Source organism: Aotus nancymaae, unplaced genomic scaffold (genome assembly GCF_030222135.1).
Source record: "Aotus nancymaae isolate 86718 unplaced genomic scaffold, 86718_ANA_hifiasm-v0.15.2.pri h1tg000020l, whole genome shotgun sequence".
Lineage (NCBI taxonomy): Eukaryota > Metazoa > Chordata > Mammalia > Primates > Aotidae > Aotus > Aotus nancymaae.
Genome location: NW_026988432.1, coordinates 26,597,775 through 26,620,051, shown reverse-complemented (window position 1 = coordinate 26,620,051; position 22,277 = coordinate 26,597,775). Strand labels below are relative to the sequence as shown.

Here is a 22,277-nt window from a genome sequence, read left to right as displayed (position 1 = left end):
ATACCTAGGAATACAACTAACAAGGAATGTAAAGGACCTCTTCAAGGAGAACTACAAACCACTGCTCAACAAAATAAGGACACTAACGGATGGAGAAACATTCCATGCTCATGGTTAGGAAGAATCAATATCGTGAAAATGGCCATATTGCCCAAAGTAATTTATAGATTCAAGCTATCCCCATTGAGCTACCTATGATCCTCTTCACAGAACTGGAAAAAAACACCTTAAACTTCATATGGAACCAAAAGTGACCCTGCATAGGCAAGACAATCCTAAGCAAAAAGAACAAAGCTGGAGGCATTACACTACCTGACTTCAAACCATACTACAAGGCTATAGTAATCAAAACAGCATGGTACTGGTACCAAAACAGAGATATAGACCAGTAGAACAGAACAGAGGCCTTGGAGGCAATACCACACATCTACAACCATCTGATCTTTGACAAACCTGATAAAAACAAGCACTGGGGAAAGGATTCCCTGTTTAATAAGTGGTGTTGGGAAAACTGGCTAGCCATATGCAGAAAGGAGAAACTGGACCCCTTCCTGACACCTTACACTAAAATTAACTCCAGATGGATTAAAGACTTATACATAAGACCTAACACCATAAAAACCATAGAAGAAAATCTAGGCAAAACCATTCAGGACATAGGCATAGGCAAGGTCTTCATGACCAAAACACCAAAAGCATTGGCAACAAAAGCCAAAATAGACAAATGGGACCTAATCAAACTCCACAGCTTATGCATGGCAAAAGAAACAGTCATTAGAGTGAATTGGCAACCAACAGAATGGGAAAAAATTTTTGCAGCTTACCCATCTGACAAAGGGCTGATATCCAGAATTTACAAAGAACTAAAACAGATTTACAAGAACAAAACAAACAAGCCCATTCAAAAGTGGGCAAAGGATATGAGCAGATACTTTACAAAAGAAGACATACATGAGGCCAACAAACATATGAAAAAATGCTCATCATCACTGGTCATTAGAGAAATGCAAATCAAAACTACATTGAGATACCATCTCACACCAGTTAGAATGGCGATCATTAAAAAAGCTGGAGACAACAGATGCTGGAGAGGATGTGGAGAAATAGGAACACTCTTACACTGTTGGTGGGAGTGTAAATTAGTTCAACCATTGTGGAAGACAGTGTGGCGATTCCTCAAGGACCTAGAAATAGAAATTCCATTTGACCCAGCAATCCCATTACTGGGTATATATCCAAAGGATTATAAATCATTCTACTATAAGGACACATGCACACGAATGTTCATAGCAGCACTGTTTACAATAGCAAAGACCTAGAACCAACCCAAATGCCCATCGATGATAGACTGGACAGGGAAAATGTGGCACATATACACCATGGAATATTATGCAGCCATCAAGAACGATGAGTTCGCGTCCTTTGTAGGGACGTGGATGAACCTGGAAGCCATCATTCTCAGCAAACTGACACAGGAACACAAAATCAAACACCACATGTTCTCACTCATAGGCGGGTGTTGAACAATGGGAACACATGGACACAGGGAGGGGAGTACTATGGGGTCTGTTGGGGGGAAATAGGGGACGGACAGTGGGGGGTGCGAGGTTGGGGAGGGATAGCATGGGGAGAAATGCCACGTATAGGTGAAGGGGAGGAAGGCAGCAAATCACACAGCCACATGTGCACCTATGCAACAATCTTGCATGTTCTTCACATGTACCCCAAAACCTAAAATGCAATAAAAAAATAAATAAATAAAAAATAAAATTGGATAAGGTTTTTATTAAAAGAAACTATGAAACAAATCATTTGATCCTAACAATATTTTGCTATTTAGTATCATAAGTCCTTTCTGGAAAAGGAAGTTGGAAGACAGAAAATATTTACAACCCAGAGGAGCCAAGTGAAAAAACAATCTGTGTTTTAATCAGATTGACACAAGGTCTCAAGAAAGACGATTTAATTATGTTCTGTTGAAAAGACATCTTTCTTTGTATTTTCCTGCAGCTCAAAGCAAGAAGATAAGAACTCTTGCTAGCTTCATTCCAGAACCATTGTTTACCCATCTAAGGTCTAATATTTGTGTTAATGCCATAATTTGCAAAACATAATTTAGATAATTGTGGAAAATCAAAATGTGGCTCATGCAGGGGATAGTGTATTCATTTTCTATTCCTGTATAACAAATTACAAATTTAGCAGCTTAAACATCATTCATTTATTATTTCACAATTTCTATATGTCAGGAGTCCAGGCATAGCTTAACTAGTCCTCTGCTTAGGGACACAAGGCTGCGCTCACTGTGTTAGGCTGCATTCTCATCTAGAGGCTTCAGTGGGAAAGAATCTGCTTCCAAGCTCATTCTTGCTGCTGGCAGAATTCATTTCCTTGGACTACACGACTGAAGTCCCAGGGTTTTTGTATGCTATCTGCTGGAGGCCACCATCAGATCCTAGAGGTCCCCTGCAGATCCTAGAGACTACCCACAGTTCTTTTGTTCTATGACATGGCCACTTACTTTATCACGCCAGCAATAAGAGTCTCTCTAACACCTTTGTCATATTCTGTTGGTTAAAAGCAAGCCACATGTTCTGCCCACATACAAGAGAAGAACATGTTAGACTGAAAGACCAGACCGTCAGGAGTTAGGAAGACCAGGTTTGAATCTCAGACTTTCTAGCTGTATGTTCTTGGGCAAGTAGCTGAGCTTCTAACTTCAGTTTGCCTATGTATGAAGTGGGCTAATTGTCATATTTTAATTAGTATGTTTTCAACTGCTCACAAATGACCAATTAAAAGTAAACAATGAGAAATTTATTTTCTTACAACAAGAAGTTGGAGATAGGACAGTTTTAGGGACAGTTAATTCAAACCTTCAAAGTCTTTAAAAACAACTTTACTGTTGTTTTTTGTTTAATTCTGCTCACCTCCAGGTGCTGAATTTTGTTCTCCACTTCATGCCTTCAGAGTTGCAAGATGGGATGGATACAGCAGTTCTCAGCATTATACTTTCAAGTAAAGGACAGTCTAAGACAGCAAAAGGGAACAATGACACAGAAAGAGTACTCTCTCGACCCTTTTTTTTTTTTTTTTTTTTTGCTGAGGAGGTTTAAATTTTTTAAAAAGAGTTTAGGATAACAGAAGAATTTAACAAAAATACAGAGAATTCCCATTCACATCTGTCTTTCCCCCTTCAGTTCCCCCATTATTAATATCTTGCATTGGTGTGACACATCTGTTACAGCTGATGAGCTAATATTGATACACTATTATTAAAGTCCACAGTTTACCTTAGGGCTCACACTTTGGTTTGTACAGTTCTGTGTTTTGACAAATGTATAATGGCATCTACCCATCATTACTGTATCATACAGAATAGCTTCACTGCCCTAAAAATTCTTTGTGCTATACAAGTTTACCTCTTTTTCTCTCTTTGCCAGTCCCTGGCAACCACTGATCTTTTTGTCTCTGTAGTTTTGACTTTTCCAGAATGTTATATACTTAGAATTATATAGTGTGTGGCTTTTCAGATTGGCTTCTTCCACTCAGCAATATGCATTTAAGATTCCTCCAGATCTTTTCATGGCATCACAGCTCATTTTTAAATTACTGAATAATATTTTATTTTATGATATACTGTAGTTTGTTTATCCATTTATACATATTAAGGATATCTTGTTTATTTCTAAATTTTGGCATTTATGAATAAAGCTGCTATAAATATTTGTGTTAAGGTTTCTGTGTAGGTCTAAGTTTTCAACTCATTTGGGCAAATACCTAGGAGTGTAATTGCTGGGTCATATGGTAAAACTATGTTAGCTACGTACGAAACTGTTAAATTGTCCTTTCAAAGTAGTTGCACTATTTTGCATTGTCACCAACATGAAAAAGAGTTCCTGTGGCTCCACATCTTCACCAGCATTTGGTGTTGTCAGTGTTTTAGATTTCAGCCATCCTAATAGGTGTGTAGTGATACCTTATTTTTTAAATTTGCAATTCCCTAATGACATATGAGGTGGTGGTTGGAGCCTGGGGTTTCTGAAACTATGATTATGGAGAGTGGAGTTACTGATGATAAGGAAATACCAGTGAAAGCGGGTGGCTGTCGTGGAGTGGGAGAAATGTTACTAGAGGAGAAGAGGCTTAAGAATTGAGAGGCAAACGACCAGCTAAAAGTAAGAAAGAGTAAAAAATATATTTTCTTAATAAAGGTCAGATTATCAAAGAACAAAATTTTCACCAATTGAGTTTCAAAGATCTAGTTAGCTTTTATTAGACTCCATCTCTACAAAAAAATACAAAAATTAGCCAGGCATGGTAGTGTATGCCTGTAGTCCCAACTACTGGGGAGACTGAGGCAGGAGGATGGCTTGATCCCGGGAGGCAGAGATTGCAGTGAGCTGAGATCATACCATTGCACTCCAGCCTGGGCGATACAGCCAGACCTTATCTCACAAAAACAAAAATGTAAAACTTTGTTACATCAAAATATACTATCATGAAAATGAAAAGACAGACCACAGAATGAGAAAAAATATTTAAAAATTATATATCTGATAAGCATCTAGAGTCGGGAATATATAAGGAACTCTTACAATTCAATAACAAAAAGACAACCTAGTATTTTAAATGGGCAAAGGACCTGAATAGCCAAAAAGCACATAAAAGATGCTCAATATCCACAGTCATTAGGAAAATGCAAATCGAAATAATAATTAAATACCACCTCACATTGACTAGAATGGACATAATTTTTTTAATGGAACATAAATGTTGGTGAGAATGTGGAGAAGTTGGAACACTTGTACATTGCTGGCAGGAATGAAAAATGGTGCATCACTGTGGAAAACAGTTTGGTGGTTAAACACAGACTTACCATATGACCTGGCAATTCCACCCCATATACACCCAAAAGACTTGAAAGCAGGGACTCAAACAGATACATGTATCCGGATGTTCATAGCAGCTTTATCATAGCAGCCAAAGGTGAAATGATCTAAATAGTGTTCATCAACAGGTGGTTGGAGAAACAAAATGTGGTAAATCCATGCATGGGAATACCGTCCAGTGTAAAAAAGGAATGAAGTACTGATGGAGGCCACAACATGGGTGAACCTTAAAAACATTATGCTCAGCAAAAGAAGTCAGACGCAAAAGGCCATATATTGTGTGACTCTATTTATACGAAATGTCCAGGTGAAACCATAGAGATAGCAAATTAGTGGTTGCCAGGGACTGGGGGAAAGGGGAAAAAGGGGGTGACTGAATAAAGGGTACAGAATTTCCTTTTGAAGTGATAAAAATGTTCCAGAACTAGATAGTAAAGGTTGTACAAAATTATGAACGTACCATCATTAAATTGTATACATTTTTAGACAGTCTTGCTCTTTTGCCCAAGCTGGAGTGCAGTGGCATGATCTCAGCTCACTGCAACCTCCGCCTCCCAGGTTCAAGCAATTCTTGTGCCTCAGCCTCTCTAGTACCTGGGATCACAGGTGTGTGCCACCAGGCCTGGCTAATTTTTGTATTTTTAGTAGAAATGAGGTTTCACCATGTTGGCCAGCCTAGCCTCAAACTCCTGACCTCAAGTGGTTCGCCTGCCTCAGCCTCCCAAAGTGCTGGGATTACAGGTATGAGCCTGTAATCAGTGTACAATTCAGTCTGGCTTGAATTGTGTACTTTTAAATGGTTAAATGATTAATTTTATATTATGTGAATTTTACTTACCCCCTCCTCCAAACACGCACACACACACAGAGAAGGAGCATGGCATGGATTCTAAAAAAGTGAGGGGAAATTAGCCAGCCCAGGAAAGCAGGGGGAGGTGCTTCCCTTGGAGCAGCCCGAGCCAAGGTGAGTGGACTGGGCTGGGGCACCTCAGCTGTGAAAAGATAAACCTGTGGCCAGAGATACAGGAGGGCAGAGGCTACTGCTCCCATACAACAAGGCAGGGTAATCCTTAGGGGATTAGCACAAAGCGCATCAAAAGTCTTCAACAAATACCCATTTAAAGGCTAGAGACGTGAATGAACGAAGTTGCATGCCTTTGCTGAGAAGAGTAGTTCCCTCTCCTTCCCCTGCAACAGAACAAAGCCTTCTTTGCTGTGAGAATTCCAAGTGAGGTCTGGAAAGCCTAAACCTGTCTGTTGAAGAATGGCTCTTAGAGGGTGAAAAGCAGGGATGTTGTCGCCCTCCTCTGGTCACTGAGCAGCTTTGGTGTCCCCCCTCTGACTGAGCCAGCCACCGCTGCTGTGAGTGCAGAACCCAGGGCTGGAGACGTTTGGCAGCCAAGGTACCAGGGCCGTGAAGGCAGCCGGTCCTCGCGCTGTGAAGGCAGCCGGTCCTCCAGCTGGTTTGGGTCTGTGTCCCCACACAAATCTCATGTAATCCCCAATGTTGGAGGTGGGCCTGGTGGGAGGTGATTGAATCATGGGAACAGATTTCCCCTTTAGTGCTGTTCTTGTGATAGTGAGTGAGTTATCGCGAGATCTGGTTCTTTAAAAGTGTCTAGCACCCACCCCCATGCCCCGACTCTCTTTTCCTCCCGCCCTGGCCTGGTAAGATGTGCCTGATTCCCTGTCACCTTCTGCCGTGATAGGAAGTTTCCTGAGGCCTCCTCAGCAATGCTTCCTGTAGAGCCTGTGGAATTGTGAGCCAATTAAACCTCTTTTCTTTATAAATTATCCAGTCAGGTATTTCTTTCTAGCGGTGTGAGAATAAACTAATACAAGTACATCCACATTGGTGTGTAAATATCATCACCACCATCTCCAGAACTGTTTCATCTTCCCAAAGTGAAACTCTGTACCTATTAAACAATAACTCCCCTTCCCCTCTCCCCGCAGCCCTGGAAACCACCATTCTATTTTCCATCTCTATGAATTTTACTACTCTAGGATAATCTCATTTAAGTGGCATCATACAGTATTTGTTCTTTAGTTTCTGTTCGATTGCTCTTAGCATAATGCCTTCATCAATACACTTTGATAGATTTTTAAAGGTCTTGGAGAGCTTTTCTAAAAATACCGATACCCAGATCTTACCTCTAGAAAGTCTGACTTTTTCTTTTTTTTGAAACGGAGTCTCACTCTGTTGCCAAGGCTAGAGTACAGTGGCTTGATCTCGCCTCACTGCAACCTCCACCTCCCAGGTTCAAGCAATCCTCGTGCCTCAGCCTCCTAAGTAGCTGGGACTACCAGTGCACACTGCCACACCGGCTAATTTTCTTTTTTTTTTTTTTTTTTTTTTTGAGACGGAGTTTAGCTCTTGTTACCCAGGCTGGAGTGCAATGGCGCGATCTCGGCTCACCGCAACCTCCGCCTCCTGGGTTCAGGCAATTCTCCTGCCTCAGCCTCCTGAGTAGCTGGGATTACAGGCACGCGCCACCGTGCCCAGCTAATTTTTTGTATTTTTAGTAGAGACGGGGTTTCACCATGTTGACCAGGATGGTCTCGATCTCCTGACCTCGTGATCCACCCGCCTCGGCCTCCCTTCTGTATTTTAGTAGAGAAGGGGCTTCACCGTGTTGCCCAAGCTGCTCGCAAATTCCTGAACTCGGGCAATCCACATGCCTCGGACTCCCAAAGTGCTGGGATTACAGGCATGAGCCACCATCACCGGCCAAAAGTCTGATTTTATAGGTCTGTGGGGCAGCTTGGACATGTGGATTTTTAGGTGATTCTAAGGTGCAGCAAGGGCTGCAAACAACTGCTCGCTCCCAAACCAGGCTGTGCACCAAACTCACCAGGAGCTTTTCAAAGCTCACACTCAAGACTCCCTTGTCTCACCTTTGACCTACTCATTCAGAACTTTCAGGTATGTGCAGTTTTAACCACCACTCTGAGGGATTCCTAAGCAACCAGCCTTGCCTGGGCTGCAGAGAAGCCCCCAAGAAGCCGTGTCCCGGATAAAGCTCTGGGTTTGGATGCTAGGAACTGTAAGTGCAGCCTTTTACTCAGCTGCTCAGCTGCAGTGATTGACGCACATGGTGGGGGTGGGGGGGCTGCCCCCATTGAGTACTGAGGAAACAGAATCAAAAATAATTGCTATTCAAGAGAGAAGCAGCTCCTAATTTTTAAAATAGTAATAGGCCCGGTGCGGTGGCTCACGCCTGTAATCCCAGCACTTTGGGAGGTCGAAATGAGTGGTCGATCTAACTGGTCAGGAGCTCCTGACCAGCCTGGGCCATCGTGGCAGGCACCTGTAATTTCAGCTACTCAGGAGGCTGAGACAGGAGAATCATTTGACCCCAGGAGGCGAAGTTTGCAGGGAGCCGAGATCACGCCACTGCACTCCAGCCTGGGTGCAGAGCGAGATTCCATCTCAAAATAAATAAATAAATAAAATAAAAATAGTAATAACCATTTTCACGCTTACCTGTGACAGTCTTGGTTCTAGAATTATTCTGCTTAGGGAGGGAGGTACAGGAAGGAACAGTCTGTTTCTGGTAACCTCACACTGAATGAGTGGGCGGAAGTAGACCCAGTAAGGCCTTACGCTCCACTGTTCAGGCCTGATGAGCTCTTTACAGCAGCTGAGGACTAGGCGAGGGAGAGGCACCTGAGTAAATGCGTTGCCAAGAACACTCACCTGTACATTCTCTCCCCATTCCTGCACCCGTCAGTCATCCCAGAGACAGCTGCTGCTCCAGGGGCGGCTGAGGGAAGAAGAAAAAGGAGCGTTCCACTCTGCAGCTCCCCCACCAGGCCCCTCCTGTACAACCCCTGCTCCCTGTTCCCACACACACCATTCAGTAACTACTTGGTTTCTAGTCCCAGCTCTGCCACTGGCCTTGCCCCAGTTTATTACTGAAATTCCTGTGCCCCAGGAAACCCATCAGTCCTGGGCAAACTAGGGTGATCGGTCCCTCATCCTGGAGGGGAACATGGTTGAGTGTTTAACTTTGCGAGAGGTGATAGAATAATGCATGTAGGGTCGAGGTTGGTGGGGGGCCTTGAACAGATTCAGCTCCCTCAATTTGAGATCAGCAAAATGAAGCCTGGGGAAAAAGAGCAACTTTCACAAGGTCACAGAGCTGGTGGCAGGGGCACAGTGCCCCAGCCTGGTTCTATCCCCACAGGTGCCAAAATGACTTAGCTGATATTTTCCCAGGGGCAGCAGGACAGATTAATTGAGCTTTCAGGTGTTTTCTTGCTCTACCAGCCCTGCCCCCCAGTTGATGAGGCCCACCACACATCAGGGCTGTGACTGTTCCATCCAGGGCCAGGAATTTCTGCCTCTGCCAATGACTTAGCTTTCTCTTTTACCTCCTCCCACCTTGCTCACCCCCCACCTCACATTACAGGACTACTGCAGTAGTTCATGCCCACCAAACCCCCATCAGAGCCACCGTTGTTCTTAGAGGGAGCCAGAAAGCATCGTAAAAAAAAGCGTCATGAAAATGTGCTTTCTCAGGATCCCTGCTCAGAATCTCTCCCCACCTGCCTATTTCTTTATGTATTTATTTATTTAATTTGAGATGGAGTCTTGCTCTGTCACCCAGGCTGGAGTATAATGGTGCTATCTCAGTTCACTGTGACCTCCACCTCCTGGGTTCAAGAGATTCTCGTGCCTCAGCCTCCAGAGTAGTTTGCCTGGCTTTTCACACATACACTAGGGCTGCACTGTAGCAAAAGAAATATAAGGTAAACCACAAACGTAATTTAAAATTTTCTAGAAGCCACTTTAAGGAACACTAAAAAGAAGCAGATGAAATTAACTTTGAAAATCTTTTATTTAACCTGATATATGTAAAATACTGTCATTTCAAAATACAATCAACATAAAACATTATTAACAAGATATTTGTACATTCTTTTTTTGATACTAGGTGTCCAGAATCCAGTGTGTATTTCTTTTTTTTTCTTTCTTTTCTTTCTTCTTTTCTTTTTTGAGACAGAGTCTCACTCTTGTTGCCCAGGCTGGAGTACAGTGGCGCGATGTCGGCTCACTGCAACCTCTGCCTCCCAGGTTCAAGCAATCCTCCTGTCTCAACCTCCCAAGTATCTGGGATTACCGACATCCACCACCACACCCAGCTAATTTTTTGTGGGTTTTTTTGTATTTTTAGTAGAGACAGGGTTTCACCATGTTGGCCAGGCTGGTCTCGAATTCCTGAACTCAGGTGATCCACCTGCCTCAGCCTCTCAAAGTGCTGGGATTACAGGCATGAGCCACCGTGCTCAGCCTTCCAGTGTGTGTTTCATATGCTTATAGAGCTTCTTAATTTAGACTAGCCATTTTTAAAGTACTCAGCAGTCACATGCTGCTGGAGACTACCATATTGGACAGTACACACTAGAGGCCCAGGATACAATGCAAATATACAATCATTTACATACACACACACACACACACACACACACACACATTTTAGAGACAGAGTCTTCTCTGTCTCCCAGGCTGGAGTGCAGTGGTGCTACCTATCACGGTTCACTGCAGCCTTGACCTCCTGGGCTCAAGTGATCCTCCTGCCTCAGCCTCCCAAGTAGTTGGGACTACAGGCATGCACCACTGGCCTAATTTTGTTTATTTATTTATTTTAGATATGGGGGGAGGGTCTCACTGTGCTGTCCAGGCTGGTCTTGAACTCCTGGCCTCAAGAAATCCTCCCACCTCAACCTCCCAAAGTGCTGGGATTACAGTGTGAGCCACCACGCCCAGCTTCACTGCTCACATATAATGATCCAACAACTCTGTCTCCTTGGAGGTCAGGGTGAACAGGGCCCTCAGAAAATAGGATGTGGAATTATTGGTTATTGAATATAGCAGAGAAAAGCCAAAGCCAGACCAAAAAGAGCAGGTTCACAGAGGGTTGCTCCCATCCTCGACTCGGAGCAAGAGTCCCCCACACTGGCAGCCGCCTGCTCCATGGTATAAGGCAGCAGGTTAAGGGGCTGCAAATGGCAACTGCAAGGCTGAGGGCCCCTGGTGAAAGGGAGTTTCAGAAGGGGGAAGTGAGAAGGGGAGTTGCAGGGATCTACGGAGAGACAATGAGTGCCACATGCATGCGCCATCCCCATCAGCAGACGCCTCCTCTGACATCCCTGTTAGCCATAATTGCACCTAGAGCACCTGTCTTCCAAGGAATATTCCACAGCAGCTGAAGAGAGATGTTACCTCATGCCAGGCCGAACATGCAAGCGGAATGATTTAGACAGTCCTTCCAAATAGGGGTTCCAGGAAAAGATCAGCAGTTCTTAATATAGAATGCCTCCTCACATAGATCAAAAGAACTTAAAGGTCCCGGTGAGTCTCTAAGGGACTGAGTTCTTAAGAATATAATTACGGATTGGAAGAAGCTAAGTCCCTAGAGTCCAAAAGTTAGCTGTCGAATTGTAAATGCCAGGAGAGAGAGAAGAAAGAAAGGAATCCTGGCTAGATTGGACTATTTGTCATGGTGGGATGGAGGTGGTTTAATAGCTTCTTTGCTGGATTTTCTAGCACTCCTTGAAATACAGGTTCCTTGATAAGTAGTGTGTATTTGGAAGTTTCTCTTTCTGCAAAAGCATTACTCAAACCCTGTACGCGCGCGCGCGCGCGCGCGCGCGCGCGCACACACACACACACACACACACAAATATGTACTCCCCCAATTTTTTGGAATCAATGGCACTTACTAACGTTGAAGAAATCAGTCAAAGAAATATGCTTAAATTTGGTAATAAATGAGCCTCATGGCAGGAGGGGGATGTGCAGCAATCCTAATTAACTATGTTGGTACAACTCATGCTGTTCAGTTGTTCTAGAGAAGGCACAGCATGCAGTTCTTCAGGCAGCCTTCAAACCTGCTGTAACGGGCTATGGGCAGGTAATACCCCAGTGCAGAGCACGAAGGCTAAGCTGAATAGCACATGTCCACCTAACAGAGCTTACCCCAAGTGAAAGGGCTTTATTGAAAAGAGCAAGGGGTGTGCCTGATAGGCCCTGGGGGAGGTGGTGTTCACAGTGGGGAAGGAGAGGTTGAGATGAGAAATGATTTCCACCCACTCACCACACATGCCCTGCAGGAAATCCCATCCTAGTCAAACCCTCCATTGGGAGAAACCAGCTGAGATGTCTTGCCCACTGCCCCTCTCTGCAAGACCCAACATGTCACATGAGCTGGATTTACTCCACCCAGTGGAGCCAGTGCAAGACCAGAAGGGGGAAAGCAGAGGCGTGAACTAGAGACTGGGCAATAACTTTGCCTGTCTGTTCATTGCTTGTTTATTTTTAATGATCGTTTAAAGAAATACTGACAGTATTTCTTTGGTTAAGAAATCATCATGAACTGCTCTCTTATCTAAAGAACTTTGAAAGTAGAAGCTCTAAAGCTCAACTTTCCGCCACAGGCTGCCTGCCATTACCCACAGCACAGGCTCCAGCTCGAGAAACACAAAGAAGTATAAAGGGCAAGATGTGAACACCCCTTAGAGACGGATGAACCAACCCCACCAGCTCAGACTCCTCCTCATCCCATAGCCAATTAGGGGCAGTCACATAGCCAGTTGGAGACAGTCTTGCATCAATGCTGGGGAAACCGGAAGTGACAGGTTTTGATTTCTTAGGCAGACCTCATTTACTCACATCTAAGTCTCCATCTTATTTAATGAAAAGCCTTGGGAAATCCAAAATGGTAGGTCAGCCCTTACTTTTCTTGGGAAAGGTAAGAGTGAGCAGGTTAATAGTTAAGTCCTGGTATAATCACAGATCCAGGTAGGGCAAAGGTCTTTTATGATTAAACAGATTTAACTAGGCAGATCCCATTACCTTCATAATAAAACCCTCTCTTTGTTTACTGATAGTTAATGGGAGGACACCAGACATAAATGCAAATCAAAGTTTAACCATAAATAAGCAAACCATGTTTGTTTACTATAGGAAATTGTGTTTGTTCACTTAAGTCATAAAATTGTTATTTAGGAAATTGAATTTGTTCCCTTAAGTTGTAAAATGAGCATACTAGCTTTGAATTAATTTAATCCACCACTCCGCACAGTGGGTAGACTTTCTTACTAGTCAGAAAATCTCACATTCCTGGGCTTCGTCTTCTCAGGCTTGTTGGGAGATAGTAAATTGACTGTCACTCTAATAGATTTAAATCCAAACATATAAAATTTTCATTTTTCCCTAATGGAGTTTAGTGTTTGACTTAAACTTTATCTTAGTATTAGAGTAACCTAAAGAGAAAGAGTCAGATTTTCCACAATTTCTGAATGTTATTCTTTCTATCATACCAAAAAAGTTCAGATGTAACTAAATTGTAAAAAATAGATAGGTGTTAAACTTGTAAACTGAATCCTGTTTGACATGTAATGGGTATTTACTATCTGGAACAAACAACCTTATGTAAAACAATGTATCTACCTAATTGTATTGTGTTTATATTTTTAAGATTTTTATGTATAGTAATTACTTGTTGCTTTTATTATTTATTTTTATTTATATTATTTATTTTATTATTTTAAATTGAGATCTGTGGCACCTGGCCACAAGTAGGCGGGGCACAGTGGCTCAGGGCTGTAATCCCAGCACTTTGGGAGGTGAAGGTGGGCGGATCGCATGAGGTCAGGAGTTCAAGACCAGCCTGGCCAACATGACGAAACCCTGTCTCTACTAAAAATACAAAAATTATCCAGTCATGGTGGTGTATGCCTGTAATCCCAACCACTCGGGAGGCTGGGGAAGGAGAATTTCCTAAACCTGGGAGGCAGAGGTTGCAGTGAGCTGAGATGGTGCCACTGCACTCCAGCCTGGGCAGCAGAGCGAGAATTTGTCTCAGATAGATAGATAGACAGACAGATAGATAGACAGATAGATAGATAGATAGATAGATAGATAGATAGATAGATAGATAGATAGAGATCTGTGTTAACATCTTATTTCATTCTCTCCACCCTTTACATTTTATAAATAGGCTCTAATCATGAGTGGCTACCATGTAAATAGGAACACTCCATTTAGGAGTAATGTTCCACAGTTTACACAGACTCTCTCATCTGATCATCAGAGTATCTTATGCTGTGGGTTTTACCTCCACTTGACAAATGAAGACCCCAAGGCTCTGAGGGGTCTTGTGACTTGCTCAAGATAACCAGTTAGTAAATGATAGAGTGTAAAGCCAGGTCTTCTGATACCAAATGTATTGTCCTTTCAGCCTGCACGATGTCACATTTGAGAATTGAGCTTCTCTCCTCTTCCAGCGGCTGGTTATATCTGCTGACGCAGTCAGGCAGGCATATTGAAAAGCTTTGGACTTCTGATCGCATTTTTGCTGTGGCAGAGCATGTGCCTCTAGCAGTGTTGCTTAGGAAATGACATTTTTAACTCTCTGATCCACATTTCTGAAAAACATTTTCTTCTTAGGCCATTACCTGGTTAACATTTGCCAACTGCTGTAGGAAATTCATCTGCTTGAAAGGAACATGATTATAACGTCACCCCCAGAAACAGAAGGTGGGGTATTAATTATTAACAAGAGCTTGCTTAAAAGATACAATATAGAACTCTTAACAGAGCTGTTGGGAATATTAGGATGGAATGAACAGAGCCTATTGAAACCATCTCAAGAGCTTAAAAAGGCACTGCCCCCTCTCTGAGCAATCACAGCACCCCAAAAGGGCTGAGTGGGAAAGGACCACCTGCTATTCTCATTGCTATGATTCTTATCTTTATTAAAATTCCAAAACCTATCAGGTGACAAATTCCTACTTGGTCAAAATGCCTGCATTTGCAGTTCAATGATTTCAACCAATCTTTCCTGAACACCCATGTCAGGCAAGGCTCAAAGCCACATTCTTGAAGAACTAATAAAGGATACAGAGGCCACCTCCAGGACTGGAGGTTACCAATAGATTTGTCTGAAGACCTGGGCAACTTCAAGAAGAGAAGGAATAATGTCTGGAGAGTTTGTTGGGAATGAGGAACAAAAATAACTAACATTTCCTGAGCATCTTCTATGCACTAAGACTGTGCCAAGGGCTCAGTGTGACTTAATTGAATCTTTGCAGCCCAACAATTCTGTGCATTGGGTTATTGTCTCCATTTCACGGATCAGCACACTGAGGCTTGGTGCGCTGACTTGCCCACACGTGGCTAAATGGCAGAGCCAGGCTACATCCTCCCAGAGGCTCTGCTCTACCTCTGAAGAAAAGGGCATTTGGAATCAGTCCAGGGAATGGTTGATAGAAACAAGGAACTGGAGGGTGAAGTATTTCAGACAGTAGGAATTGAGGAAGCATCACGGGAAATTCTAGGTTGGTGTCTATTATAAGGAATCTTAGAAGTCTGGCTTGGGAGTCTGGCTTAACTTGGTAAATAATACATGTCACTGTCAATCAAATCATCTCTTTTCAGAAAATTAGGATGTGTTGGGTTTATCTAGAACCCAGGGTTTTCTTGAAACCACTTAACATGTAAATAAAGGAACAAAAGACTTACTCTACTGTGGTCAGATGGAGATAATGTAAGTTCAGTAAGCTAAAGAAAGTGATAATCAATCATAAGTCATTTTATTTGTCATCAACAAGTTATATTATCAACAGGTTATTGTCATCAACAGATTAAAACAAAATGTCTCAAAAGGACAAAGACAAACGCACACTACCAAGAGTGAACAATGAGCACCCAGGCTTTCCAAAGCATATCACTTACACTCATGGACTTTTTTTCATTTTAAAAGGGCACTTTTGCATGTGTTTTATAATTGTAAAAGTAATACATGCTCATTGCAGGAAACTTGGAAAATGCAGAAATGCACAAATATCTGTCTTACAACACTAACTGCTAGCTTCCCTACACAGCTATTGTTTCTCACTTTCAAAACACTCCAGGGTTTTTTATAACATGTGAAGCATTCCCCCATTAAGTAGTCTATTGACTGGAGGTTCACAGGCTTCTGCTGTCATTGATCAGCAGGACTGGTCACACCTGTTAGATTCTCAGCCTCTTCCTTTGTCATTTTCTCTCCCCTCTCTCACCACTTCCCTCTCCCTTTTAAGAAAGACCTATCTCAGCTGGTGATAGCGTGAGTGGTGGCTCACACCTGTAATCCCAGCACTTTGGGAGACCAAGGCAGGCAGATGACTTGAGGTCAGGAATTCGAGACCAGCCTGGCCAACATGATGAAACCCTGTCTCTACTAAAAATATGAAAATTAGCTGGATATAGTGGCAGGCACCTGCAATCCCAGCTACTCAGGAGGCTAACATAGGAGAATCACTTGAACCCAGGAGGTGGAGGTTGCAGTGAGCCAAGATCAAGCCATTGCACTCCAGCCTGGGAGACAGAGTGAGACTCCATCTCAAAAAAAAAGAAAAAAACAAAGAAAGAAAGAAAGACCCATCTCATGAGGACCAGGACACAGGGGACCAAGCATAGCTCTACTCTGAGCACTTAGTATGGGGGGTGGGGCACTTGAACATTCCTTTTTTCTTTCATTCAAATGCTCAATAATGTTCAAAATTAAGAAATGTCAAAACAACCTTTGGGTTGGCATTCAAATAAACATGGGGAAGGGGAAACTTGAAATGCACAAGCATGAAAGTACCCTGCAGATTTGTTATAAGGAATGAAATCGACGACCCTCATTTGTCAAAATGGGCTCCTCCCAGGAAGGAGTGATGGCTTCAGATGACTTTCTGACTTTTTTCCCCCTAATCAACATTCATTTACTGAGTACTTTTGCAGTCACCAGGGAGATACAATGATGTACAAGATAGAGCCCTGCCTTCCGTAGTTTCAATCTAACAGGAAAAAAAATATAAAAAGACATACTGGGAAAAAGAAAAAAGCCTTTCAGATAAGATATAAGTGGCATAATATTGCTAGAATGTTCTGGGAATTCAGACACTCAAGCTCTTCCCTGATTGGGAGGAACAGGCCTTTGACCTAGGCATTGGAGTACAGATAAGATATACATGTGAAATGTGTGTGTGTCCATGTGGGTGTGCACAGATGAGCAGGAGAGGGGATTCAATTCAGAAAGAACAAAGGTGAAGGGGCAGAGGAGACCAAGACACATAGAGGGAAGAGAAAGGATCCAAACCTGACTGAAGCAAAGAGAGTAACAGAAGAAAAGGAAGGTTGAAAGCCTGGAATGGCAGACCAGACTTTGGACTTTATTCCCGCTACAATTTGGAATCATTTAGTCATTCAGCAAATGTTTCTTAATCACATGGCAGGCCCTGTGATAGGTATGGTGAGACACAGGAAAAAGAAAAAGAAAACATAGTCCCTTGCTCTTGCCACCAAATTTCATGATAACATAAATTTCTGGAAATATAATTTAAACTCAAAGAGGATTTATGAAGAGCAAAACAAAATTAGCCAAAACAACAGTTAATAATAAGGAATCTTTTTTTGGTTACTTATTGCTGTATGACAGATTATCCCAAAGTTAATGACTTAAAACAACAATCATTTGATTCCTTGTTCATGCTTCTGCAATTGAGACGGGCCTGATGGAGATGCTTGTCTCTTCTCCATAGGGTGTCAGCTGGAGTAGCTTCAACAGCTGGGGTCGGGCCGGAAGGGACAACTTAGGTCATGTGTCTGGGCCTCGGACTCTGCTGTGGGTTGGGTGTCTCCGTTGTCCTTCACATGGTGATCTCAGGCTCTCTCCTTTGTTCCTGGTAGTTCAACCTCTTATGTGGCAGCTGGCTTCCCCAGAATTCAAAAGAGGAAACTGCCTGGGTTTCTAGGCACAGTGCCATTCATCACAATCTCCTGGTTAAAGTAAGTCACAAAGCTAGCCCAGTTTCAAACAGAAGGGACTAAATAAGGACATGAGTATCAAGAGGCATGACTTATTGGGGCCACCAAAATAAAAGGTTACCGTGGAATCTTTAATAATCCAACCGCGTCTTCCACAATTTTAACCAACAGAGGGACGTTAACTGCATAGATATTTCTACTCTAGAGCATGTCACCTCACCCATCTCACCCTATCCCCACCTTTTTGAATGGCAGCCAAATGCAGCCACTTCTCAGGTCACTCACTGATCACTTAATGGAACTGCATCAAATTTAAAGCAACCTTGCAACAAACTTTCAAAGAGGCAAGCAGGTGCTGGGGAGGGGCAGGGGGCTTACAGCTCAGAACTACTCATTTGCTCCTGAGCCTGTGTCCCCCCTAAAGTCTCCTTCTGTCATGTTCTTCAGATTCAAAACAGCAAGGAGGAAAATCCATTCCTGCCTGGCACCTGCCACTTCATCTGCCATCTCCCACATCCTCGTCTTGCCTAGGGTTCTCCTCACCTCTGCATCTGTGTCACACCATCCTGTCCCTGGAAGCTACAGCAGAAAATTGAGTTCCTGGTTCTCAGAATGCCATTTAAGATCTCACTGTAGCTTTTAAAATCTCTCATATTTTAAATTGTCTCGAACAAAATGCTCCAGGTGTGGCCTGGATACTGAGTTCAGTAGTGGTACCAGAGTGTCTATAGAAGCTTGGGATGCAATCTGGTTGGAGGGAGGGTGAGATGGACTAAGAGATTTTTCTTGTAATTTTTATGAGTGATGTAACTCCTCAGATAACTAGGATTGATCACCAAAATAATTGGCATTAATAGCCAAAAAGTAATTAATAAAAATATATACCCAGCTCACATAAATCAATAAAAATGTATACTTAGTACATATAAAAGCAAAAGTGAACTGGGCTTAGTAGAGGAGCAGAAGCAGAGAAGTCTTGTTTGTTTTGCTTTTAACATTTCTAATCATCTATCAGTTATTCCACAGAGAGGCAGGATGGCATGATTATTGAGTATGGGCTCAAGAAGTCAGACCGTAGACATGCGAATTCCAGCTCCACCGTTTACTGAGTTATCTTGGCCAAGTTACCTAATTTCCCTATGTCTTAGCTTTCTCATCTATAAAATGAGAATAATAATAGTACTTACTATCTCATAGGGTTGTGGCGAGCATCAAACAGAACTTACAGAAAGCACTTCAGCCATGCCCACTAAATTGTAAGCACTCAGTAAGTGTTACCTACTGTTATCCCATAAGTCATCACGAGCCTGAGGATTTTCAACGCATGCTTTATAGATGATTTTCTCCCTATTAATTCTTGTTTAGGATGATCTTGAAAGCAATGACTGTTTAAAATTATGAGAAGCCAAAGATACCCCTCCAAGCCACCTTCTTGGTATCTTGGTCAACTTTAAATAAATCATGGCAAGAAAAGGTATCAATAGCAAAGTATCAATAGCAAATACACTTAAAAAAAAAAAAACCTTAAGGTAACAAGTATTCTCCTTAGGCTCAGAAATTAAATATTTAAAATAAAAGATAGGTGACAGAGATGAACTTAAGAAAGAAAAAGGCTGGGCGTGGTGGCTCACATCTGTAATCCAAGCACTTTGGAGGCCAAGGTGGGTGGATCACCTGAGCTCGGGAGTTTAAGACCCGCCTGACCAACATGATGAAACCTCGTCTTTAAAAAAAAAAAAAGAAAGAAAAAGGTGGGAAATAAGCACTGAATCTATACACACTTGGAATGTTTAAAAAAAAGGGTGTACCTGCTCATCAAATTTGTGTGAAGAGAAAATAAGTGAAAACAGTCTAGAATTTTACTTTAGATATAATCATAAATTCCATGTATTAGTTTTGCCTTTGATTGCTCTCCTAGCACCCTCTTTTCCATTACAATCCCAAGAGGCGAGCAGAAGAGGCATCCAATGAGATAAAAAGGGAAAGTTGATGGCTCAGCAATGAACTCACATAGAACCATTTCCCTGCTGCTCTGCGCTTACAGAATTTTGTTTGCATAGAAGAACTGCAGGAGCTCTGGATGATAGTGGCTCTGAAAGAAATTAACAATGGTACCTGTGAGGGAGGGATTCAGCAAACTTCCTTGACTATATAACTAGTAGGCAGTTGTCAGTGCAGGCATCACCTGCATCCAGCTAGTGACCTGACCTGAAACTGCCAATATATCTGGTGCTTGATCTTCTAGGCATTTTGCCATTTACATTGTATGGTGGGTCAACTACAATCAAAACATAGTTGACTTGGCCAGGCATGCTGGCTCACACCTGTAATCCCAGCACTTTGGGAGGCCAAGGCAGGCAGATCACTTGAGATCAGTTTGAGACCAGCCTGAACAACATGGTGAAACCCCGTCTCTACTAAAAATAGAAAAATTGGCTGGATATGGTGGTGCACGCCCTGTAATCTCAGCTACTCAGGAAGCTGAGGCAGGAAAATTGCTTGAACCTGGAGGTGAAGCCTGCAGTGAACCGAGATGGCGCCACTGCACTCCAGCCTGGGTGACAGAGCAAGACTCTGTCCAAAAAAAAAAAACAAACATAGTTGGTCTGAGTTGTTTTATGGGGGTAACTCTTTCTTGTGCTTGGCCACCTTCTGGTTAACCACCAGGAAGGCAGGGACTGGAAGAGAATTCTCTCCTACCCTGGCTCACTCACCAGCTGCCGGCAGAGTTTAGGGTTCCTGTGATCTTCTTCATTCTGGAAGCTGTATTCCTTCCTTAGTTTCAGATATGGAGAACAGGCTCGAAATGTTGTTTTGCAAGCCTGAGAGAAAAATAATGTTACTATTTTATTGTCAAAAATATTAGAAAGTTCTATAATCCCAAGCAAGGAAAAGTATCCTAGAGGACTGCACTCAATCTGTGGTCAGGGGGCCACTAAGAGTGTGAAAGTAACTTCCAGTCGTTTCAAAATTTGAATCTTAAAGGGTGTATGCTTATCAAATGGCCATATGTATAATTTGGGGACTGGTGGGAAGGGCACAGCTTTACAGTTGAGCACAGCCCTTGTTATTATCCCATCAAACATAGTACTGGATTCCTAAATATAATCTCTCTCTCTCTCTCAGTAATTTAAAGAAGACAGGTGGTTTGGTAGAAAGCTTTCCTCCTAATTGTTTTGAAACATTCACCCAGTCCCACCCCAAAGCAGGCCTGAAGTTGATCTAACCTTGTTAGGACACATTTTTTCCAAGAATAAAACAAAACTTCCAGAAGAAATTCATAAGTCATGGGTGGAGCCAGGCAAGGTGGCTCATGCCTATAATCCCAGCACTTTGGGAGGCCAAGGCGGGTGGATCACCTGAGGTTAGGAGTTTGAGACCAGCCTGGCCAACATGGTGAAACCCCATCTCTACTAAAAATATAAAAAATTAGCCAGGTGTGATGGCAGGCACCTGTAATCCCAGCTACTCAGGAGGCTGAGGCAGGAGAATAACTTGAACCTGGGAGGCGGATGTTGCAGCAAACCAAGATCATGCCATTGCACTCCAGCCTGGGCAACAAGAACAAAACTCTGTCTCAAAAAAAGAAAGAAAGAAAAAGAAAAGAAAAGAAAGAAAGAAGCCACGGGTAGGAAATCCATACCGGGCACAATGACAAAAGCTAATTGGGCATGAATAAATATCCTCATTACATAGACTGCTGCACCATTGATTAAATCTGTGTCTCTCTGCCCCCAACCCCATTACCCTGAGCTTATCTAGCATTGACAGGTGCTGGGCTTGGGCAGGTGGAGCAGATGGAAGATAACACTCTTGCCCAAAGAGAGATCACACACTGCAGAGGCACCGTGTCTAGGATTCACACAGATACACTGCCCAGTACCCACAGCAGCACTGGCAGGAACCCCAGGGTCTGGTCTCTCAACTCACAGCTACCTTTATGAACAGCATGGAGATGTCACTCTGTTTGTTGCAGAGTCAAGGTCTTACCTTGGCAACCTGGGGATTTCTGTCCTGTAAATGGATCAGGAGTAAATCTTGCGTCTGCTTAACCTGACTGGTGAAAAATTTCTTCCATTTCTTCCCAGCAAAGGCAGCCAATTGACCAAATAAAACAAAGGCCGAGTATCTCAGACTGTCGTTCTCCTGTGGTCCCCGTCAACAAAACAACAAGAAAGCCAGATCGTTACCAAAAGGCAACTACATCAGAACACATCACGGCTGTCAATCAGAACACATCACAGCCATCAACCTTGGATGTACATTACAGGGTGAGCAGTGAGATCTGGTCTAAAGCACTTAGCTGGGTGGGTAGGGGATGGCATGAAGAGGGCCCAGAGTTTTCAATTTACCTCTTCTCCAGCAGACAAGAGGACTAGCCTGGGAAATCACTGGTGCTACTCCCACGTTCCTAGATTTTTTGTTCATCATTTCACGTTTTGGAGATAGAATACATTTATAAAGTTCCCAAAATTCAAAATAACCAAAAGCTTTATAGAAAAAGTAGGTCTACGTTCTACTCCTCTCCATTGGCCACCAAATGTTCCTCCCCACAAAATATTTGCATGTATCTCTCCAGA

General features: G+C 42.8%; 1 protein-coding gene across 6 annotated transcripts in view; it reads right to left on the bottom strand.

Moving 5' to 3' along the window:
- Window positions 1–15,475: 15,475 nt before the first annotated feature.
- The window catches only part of MRO (maestro), an 84,118-nt gene continuing 77,316 nt past the window's right edge, over window positions 15,476–22,277 (bottom strand). For all 6 annotated transcript variants that reach the window (XM_012464283.3, XM_012464286.3, XM_064379153.1 and 3 more), the window contains 3 exons: window positions 21,688–21,843; window positions 20,412–20,519; window positions 15,476–19,789 (listed from right to left, as the gene is read on the bottom strand). In XM_012464283.3, the coding sequence (XP_012319706.2) occupies window positions 19,736–19,789; window positions 20,412–20,519; window positions 21,688–21,843 (318 nt within the window). In that variant the 3' untranslated portion in view covers window positions 15,476–19,735. The remainder of the gene's footprint in view (window positions 19,790–20,411; window positions 20,520–21,687; window positions 21,844–22,277) is intronic.